At 37.5% G+C, this 8415-nt stretch overlaps 1 protein-coding gene across 1 annotated transcript in view; it reads left to right on the top strand.

The window, feature by feature from the left end:
- Positions 1 to 7191, top strand: part of csnk1a1 (casein kinase 1, alpha 1) — a gene marked incomplete in the record, with an annotated part of 52764 nt that extends 45573 nt beyond the window's left edge. Inside the window, 1 exon segment of the mRNA XM_014030089.1 lies at positions 6450 to 7191. Coding sequence (XP_013885543.1) covers positions 6450 to 6457 — 8 coding nt within the window.
- Positions 7192 to 8415: the final 1224 nt, after the last annotated feature.

Genomic DNA, 8415 nt, shown 5'->3' with positions numbered 1-8415 from the left:
TATGAAAGATTAATGTTTATCAGTACATTACAGAAAATAATGAACTTTATCACAATATGCTAATTTTTTGTGAAGAACCTGAAATGTTGCGGGAGATTCAGCAGTGTTTGCTGCCTCTTTTGAATCTCGTGCATACAGGTGAGCCAGTTCCTGAATCAGTCACATGGTACGACCCGCCAGTGAAGCTTTGAACGTCACTATAAGTGTCACCAACACAAGCCTCGATACGTGCTCCACAGAAATTCTCTATTACTTGACACACTTCGAAGCCTTGACACAGAAGGACACATCACTACTAGCAATCATGACAATGCTAAACAGAAGCAAAATAGATAGAAATTTGCAAAATATCAATATAAAATAGCAAAATTATCTTAAAGGCAATATTTGCAGCACTAACAGACCCACTGTTTGTTTTGCTTTACAAACTTGTTTGATTTCTGACAAGAATATAATTAAAAATCTTGTCTAAACAACACAAACGCTTTAGACTTTAAATTTTTATACCCCGAAATTTTTTATTTAAAATTGTATTCTTTTCTCTTGCTTCTTCTCCCATTACAAGCAAAAAATACAATAAAAATCTGCCTGCAGTGCATTATCAGATAGGGTGGGCTGAGATGGATCCGCCAGACCTGTCCATCAAATTGGGGAAAAAGAGACACATTTGTGGACCGATCGGAGGAGTCTTCTTGAATTTGGACAGCCTCTGGCACAGTGCAGGGATGTAAACTGTAAGCAGCCGACGAATTCAGCCTTCGTAGGACACAGCCTAGGGATGGTACCGAAACCTAGGATTTTTTCAGCACCGGTTCCGTGTGATGAATTTTGACCGGGTCAATAAGCTCCAGCATCAACAGTATCATTAATGGTACCAGAATAGTGAAATGACAGGCGCAGACACGGTGCATGCTGTGTTGTTTAGAAAAAGCTCAGTTTTCCTTTCTCTCCTCTTGCAGTCTGCTTCCCCTGTGTGTGCTGTCAGACTCAGCACAAAGGGGAGGGGCTGCTAGCAACACAGGCTTCCAGTGCTGATGCTAGACGACATTCATTCATTCATTCATTCATTCAGTGCAGTGTTTACAGAAGTAGCATACGGATGCTAATTGTTAGCATGTTTCCGAAGTTGCTGTGCAGTCAGAGCCAATGAAATAATTATCTGACATGCTTGTTTAGTTCAGTGTTTATATCTGAACCTGCCTCTGACCAGGTGCTCCGGTGCAGCATTTTTTAGACCGAAGCGTCTTATTTAAACTTATTTAAAAGTTTAAAATTCCTGCAGTTTAGCTTAAAGTTTAGTTAAAAATAAATGCACAGGTAATGTTTTCCTTCTTGCCGTTGTTTTATACTAAACTACTTTTAGTTAAACTGAAGCAGCACAAGCATGCAACACAGAAATAAAGACTTGTTGGAAAAAATATAAAAATAATTAAGTATAAACATTTAAGACACACAAATGCATGCACAAGTAAAAGGAAAATAAATTAATATATATTGAATAAACTGTAAATTTTAAATTATTTCTTCAAATATGTAGACTGATTTATTGGAAGCTGAAAAAATAAATATGAAAGTCAWTGAAAATATAAAACAGGAGATAAAGTTCTCCTTTATTACTTTAATTTGTGCATTTTAAGTGTATTTATTTAGTGGTTCATATAATTCTGCTTTTATTTCTAATGATGTCAGTTTTGGTCCTCCGTACTGCAGAAGTCTGATAATCATCCATTCATTCACTCATACCAGGTGTGTTGGAGCAGAGAAACAAGTAAAACATGCAGGGCTACGGTCCTCAAGGACTAGGATTGCCCATGTCTGATTTCAGTGGCTCAAAAGTAATTGGACAGATTAAATAATTGTAAATAAAATGTACATTTCTTGTACTTTGTTGAAAACCCTTTGTTGGCACTGACTGCCTGAAGTCTTGAATGTCTCCAGACGCTGTGGTTCCTCCTTTTCAGTGCTCTGCCAGGCCTTCACTGTGGTGGTTTTCAGTTGCTGCTTTTTTGTGGGCCTTTCTGTCTGAAGTTTAGTCTTTAACAAGTGAAATGCTGCTCAATTCCAAGATCAACCTCTACCAGAATAATAGAAAGAGAAAAGTCTGGTGAACGAGTGGTACAGCTCATGATCCAAAACACCACATCATGTGTAAAACGCAGCAGAGCAGTGTGATGCTTGGGCATGCATGGCTGCCAGTGGCACTGGGTCAGTAGTGTTTATTGATGATGTGACACAGGACAGAAGCAGCCCAATGAATTCTGAGGTATTCAGAGCCAAACTGTGTGCTCAGATCAGACAAATGCAGCCAAACTGATTGGTTGTTGTTTCATACTACAGATGGAAAATGACCCAAAACATAAAGCCAAAGCAACCCAGGAGTTTATTAAAGCAAAGAAGTGGAATATTCTTGAATGGCCAAAGTCAGTCACCTGATCTCAACCATCTGTCCAAAGAATGTTCTTCCAGAACTCTGCTGCTTTTTAGATGTTTTTTTTTTTTTTTGCAAAGTCCAGTCTAGCCTTTTTATATTCTTGATGCTTATGAGTGTCTTGCAGCATGCAGTGAACCCTCTGTATTTACTTTCATACAGTCTTCTCTTTATGGTAGATTTGGATGTTGATACTTCTACCTCCTGGAGAGTGTTGTTCACTTGGTTGGCTGTTGTGAAGGGCTTTCTCTTCACCATGGAGATTATTCTGCCATCATCCACCACTGGTTGTCTTCCATGTGCGTCCAAGTCTTTTTGCATTGATGAGTTCACCAGTGCTTTCTTTCTTTCTTTCTTTCTCAGGATGGACCAAACTGTAGATTTTGCCTCTCCTAATACTGTAGCAATTTCTCAGATGGGTTTTTTCTGTTTTTGCAGCTTAAGGATGGCTTGTTTCACCTGCTTGGAGAGTAGGGTTGTAGGAAATATCGATACACCGATATATATCTATATTTCATTTCCTGATACTGTATCGATTTTCTAAAGCCCTGTATCGATTTTTAATTAAAGTTTAAAATGTCAACTTTCCTGCCAACGGATCATTTTTATGTTGAAGTTCAGCCCCTGACCGCTAGTTGGCAGCAGTGAGCCAGCCATTTGGCTCCTCTACTCCTAAGGAGCCAGAGAGTAACGGTAGCATTAGCGTAGTGAGTAAACATTAGCTTCATGCACTGATAGCTGAATCTGAGCAGAAAAGATTGACACCCTCTGCTTCATAAGGGCACACTTCAGTCAGAGAGGCAGATCCGACCATTTTCACAGCGCTTCTGATGAATTTCTTGGTAAAAGGACTCACATAATTTTGTCAAGGTAACTTTCAGTTTAATCATCAGCTGCTGTTTAAAAAAAACTCTAAAATGAATAAATAAATAAAAACCTTGGCTTTTTTAAATCACAGAATGAGTCCTTATCAGTCCTTTTCCAGCTTTTCTCATGTCCTCTTTAGCCTCACTATTTATCAGTCAGCCACCAAACACTGTCTTCCAACACATTGTGTGTATTTCTATTTTTTTTATTGCTGATACAAGAACCAAATACTTCAGTTGTTAAAAATAATTTGTTCAATTAATTCAATCCAAGTCTATGGAACAGTCACAAAATGTCACCAAAATCACTCTGTCCCTCTAAAATTGTTCAGAAAATCGAATCGTATCGTTCGCTGAATATCGTGATATATATCGTATCATGAGCAGAATATCCAGTATCGTATCGTGAGATTAGTTTATTGCTACAGCCCTAATGGAGAGCTCCTTTCACCGCATGTTTACTTCACAGCAAAACCTTCCAAATGCAAGGAGCACACCTAAAATCAACTCCAGGTCTTTTATCTGCTTCATTGAGAATGACATAACGAAGGGATTGTCCACACCTGTCCATGAAATAGCCTTGGAGTTAATTGTCCAGTTACTTTTGGTCCCTGTAAAAACAGGGTGGTACATGTTAAAGAGCTGAAACTCCTAAACCCTTCATTTTTAAAGTGGATACCCTCAAATGAAAGCTGAATGTCTGGACTTTATGTCCATGTACATTATATAACTATAACTTGAATATGTTTCAGTAAACAGGTAAAAAGACTAAATTTGTGTCAGTGTCCAAATATATATGGACCTAACTGTATGTGGAGGTGCACGGGAGAGGGGTCATGGGGGAATGTCTGCTGCTACACAGGATCAGAGAAAACCTCCACTTATATCTCATGTGACTTTAAAAAAAGCCTCTAATGTTCAGCAAACTGTTCAAAAAAGGAAGTTTGTTACATTCACATCTTTTTTAGTGAGTTTGATTAGATTTGAGTACCAAACAGAAGTGAAATGTTATGTCTTTGGACATGTTTTGATCCAGCTGTCATAAACATATCTTAACCAGTGGCTTTGTGTTGTATTAATGTAAGTAGGTTAGTGCTTCATTTTCCCCTTCCTGCATGAAGATTGGTCTCTGTATGTAGCACTGAAGATTCCATGGCAAATCTGTGCTGCTGTTGAAACTTAATATTTGAAATAGTTTTATAAACTAAAAGTCTAAGGCATCCAACCAACGCAGTTTTGACTTTTCTCCGAGTGGATTCATAACCATTCACATTGGTAGATGTGATTAAATGTGTTGCAGAATACCCTTTTTACCCCAGTTCACTTCTGTTCTCAAACACTTGAAAACATTTTGATGAATTTTAACTTAATTTGACATAGATTGCAATGATGTACATTGCATTTGGTACAAGGCACTTAAACCTTATTGGAATCTAACTAAATTAACTGTGTTTTAATTGCAAAACTGTTGGTGTCTTCATGTAATGCAGCCAAAGTGAAGTTAATTAAGTTAGCTGACCCGTTCCTGCATATTCATTAGTTAAAACCCCCAGTAGAGTTTCAGGTCTTGTACTGAGAGCTATTTGGTTTCCATATAACTGGAATGAATGTGTGATTTGTGTCTCTAGTAATAAATCAAACATATTTCCAGTGTGTTTTGGACTATGCCATGGTTGGCCTTTTCAGTAATTTTTTAAACTTTGCAAACAGAATTTGTATTTAAAGCTAAGGAGCAGATTGTCTCCAGTTTGGATGGCTTCAGACTGTATCACTGCTTTCTGAGGTTGGTTCTGTATTGTTGGCTTCATTGAGCTGGGACTTCCAGGAATCCCTTTGCAACTGAGTGTGAACCAATTGGGATAAGAATTAGCAACCCCAAGTCTGAAGATGTGGTCCTCCATTGGAAAAGCTGGATTCCCATTCCAGTCTGAGAAAGATATGCTGCTCCACAAAGAAGGGCTCCAGTACGACTGGGTCTTACTCATCAATGGACGTTGACTGGAACAGGAGAGGAATGGCAGACTGGAACAGTGCATTGATGCAGATGCTGTATTCATGTGTTGTGGTGAAAAGAGAGCTGAGCAGAAAGCTAAAGCTCTCAAGTTATCTTAAATCAGTGTGAGGGTTTCTGGCTCACTTAAAGACCCACAAGTCCTCCACCAAAACTAATGACCTGTTGCCCCAATAACCTAATCTTAGATCAGTGGCAGAAGACTGATACCAAAAGACCATTGGCTTTTTAATCATCCAAAGTGTGTTGGGTTGTGAGTTAGAGTATTTTATAGTAAAAACTGAAAAAAATGCTTTGGTTTGCAGCTTAGCTAACCCTGTATATGGCTTTTGTCAATAAATACTACTGGAATTGCATGATAGGTTTGTGTTCTACACCTTCCTAAAAACTTGAAGAACAACACTGATAGAAATCACAAAAGTCATGTAGTCCTTTTGTAAATTTGACATTGAATATCTGAACACCAGAGAAAATTTCCTAATTGAGACAGCCCAATTTGAATGTCTTTGTATTAACACAGGATTTGGGCACAAAAAACATTGTGTTTTCATGTTCTGTAAAACCATAGCACAAAATCTCACTGTAGGCTTCACTTTTCCACAACAAACATTCATCCAAGAATACACTGGGAACAGTGTAGGAGTTAGGGTTTATCTTCTGAACATTTTGTGACCTGGGGAAGGGACGGAGCTGCCAATCCACAGTTTTAATGTTTCACTACAACCACTTCTAATAAAGGTAGTATGTCACAGGGCTGTGTCTGTTGGAGATTCATTTGTGGCTTAAAGTTATGAGACAAAAAGCTAATTTTCAGTTGTGGTCTTGTTGATTTCCCGGTGTTTGCTTCCAAGCTACCAACCAGCACGTTGTGAGAGTGCAAAACACAGCTAGTTTTAGAAAATCATGGCTAATTTTTTATGACTCCGCCCACTTGCCCAACAGGCTCAGCCCAATGAGATACAACTGTAATTATCTCATATTTTCACTTTTTCTGCCTTTCTTTTCTTGCTGTGTCTTGTTCTGTTTGGGGCCTTTTTCTTTTTAATATGAAAATCTGTTAACTGCTTCACTTCTCAGTTTCTGTTGCACTGTCAGCAGGTTCCTCAGTAATGTTAAAATGATGCCTTTGTCTGTCTGTTTGTAGGATTTTGATTGGTCCCATCACTGACCAGATCTGCTGTTGGTGACCAGGACCAGCAGACGTCTCTTTCAAGCGACAAACAGAAAGTCTCTGTCTTTTCTTCCATCATAAGTATCTATGTAATGGAAATATATAGATTTACACAAGGCTTTGCCAGCTGTGCCGTCTATATTTTCCTGTGTATAAATCATAAAATTCCACTTGGGATAATGTGTGGGGTTTATTATTTGGGTTTTCTTTGTTGTTGTTGTTGTCCTTTTTTAAAAGGGTGGGGGAAGCTGTAGATGTCACCCCCAATTACACACACACACACACACCTTTCCCCATCTATGTATGTCCATTTATTTAATTTAAAATTTTTTAGGGATTGGTTAAGAATAGTAAGCTGACCTGTATTTTTATTTCCCTCTCAGTGGTTTAAATCATCCCTGTCGCTCCTTACTTATTTTACTCCTTTCTTTACCAAACAATTGGGGAAACATGTAAACTTAAAACTTGTTATTTTTGTTCTTTAATTAAAAGATGAAATCTTGGATGTTTATTTACAAAAGCATTTGATTTTTGTTTGCTTTTCTTCCTGTTTTCCTATGGTGATCAAAAGGTTGCCAGTTGATAATATAAGGAGGAAATTGGCAGTAATTGATCGTAGGATACTTCTGCTCTCTCCCTATCTCTAGAATTATTAAATCTGTTGTAAAATGGTCTTCTCCAGAAATGCCAATAAAAAAACATTACTTAACTCTGACAGTCGAATACGATTTATTATCCACGACCTACACAAACACGTTCTCAGGATTCCTGCCATGTCTTAAAAATGTGGAGTTTAATTGGAGCATTTTTCAGGTTTGTGGGAGGTATCTGGGCGTTACTGTTTCCAGATTATTGTCTGGAAACAGTAACGCTCTGAATCTGTTGCTTCATCTTAAAATAATCTCTTTAAGTTGCTCTAACTAGCAGGTTGTTTCCCCACATTGGGTAAAAAAAGATTTATTTATTTATTTCCCATTATTTAATCAGGCAAGTCCTGTTGAGACCTCAGATCTCTTTTTCAAGGGTGTCCCGGGCCTGAAGGCAACATGTTGTACATGTTTTTAGATGAACATGGTAAAAATAACAACTACTGGAAATTTTAACTAGCAGATAAATTTGTTGTGAGATGCTCCAACTATACTTTCTGTTATACAAAAACAAAAAGTTGATTTGTTTTAAAATAGACCTAAGTGTAAAATCTTGAAAAACAACTTTTTGTAACATTGATTTTAATAACTATTTAAATGTAATTTTATTATCACAGCTTACAGACATTACTCTTGATTTTCAATTCATGATCATGTTGATTAATTAATATAAACTTAAGACTTTGCATCAGAACTTCTTTAGTGTCGATCTGTTAATGCTTGAATAATTTTTGCTGTGTTTCATTTTAAATAGACCAATAACACAAAGCATCTGTTAATGTTACCACTTTAATTTGTAACTGGCTCTGTTTCCATAATTCAGTGTCATATTGAGAACAACCTTCTGATCAATGTATTGAAAAAAATATCTTAAAATATCCATTTATAAAGCAAGACTAATGACTAGGACCGAGGTTGTACAAAGGTGTGCAGCGCCTCCTGGTGGATCCCAGGGACTTAAAAATGTAAAATGTTTTGTAATTCTGGTATATTAAACCAGTGTTTCCCAAAGTTGGGGTCGGGACCCAAAGTGGGGTCCCGAAACATCAAGGTGGGGTCCTGAAAAGATTTTCTGAATTAATTACATTTTTGCCTTAGTTGTTATAAAGGAGTGAGGTTAGTGTATTTAAAATGGATAAATGTAGGATAAAAATATTGTTACTATGCCCATGTTTAGTTGACCTGATACAAATGTTCATCATCCAAAAACAGTTGGGGGCACAGGTCTCTGCTACTGTTATTTTGTGGGTCAAAAGCTGAAAAGTTTGGGAACCACTGCACTTTGGTTCCCA

Source organism: Austrofundulus limnaeus, unplaced genomic scaffold (genome assembly GCF_001266775.1).
Source record: "Austrofundulus limnaeus strain Quisiro unplaced genomic scaffold, Austrofundulus_limnaeus-1.0 Scaffold997, whole genome shotgun sequence".
In the NCBI taxonomy this organism is placed as follows: Eukaryota; Metazoa; Chordata; class Actinopteri; order Cyprinodontiformes; family Rivulidae; genus Austrofundulus; species Austrofundulus limnaeus.
This window is presented reverse-complemented; position numbering and strand designations above follow the sequence as displayed.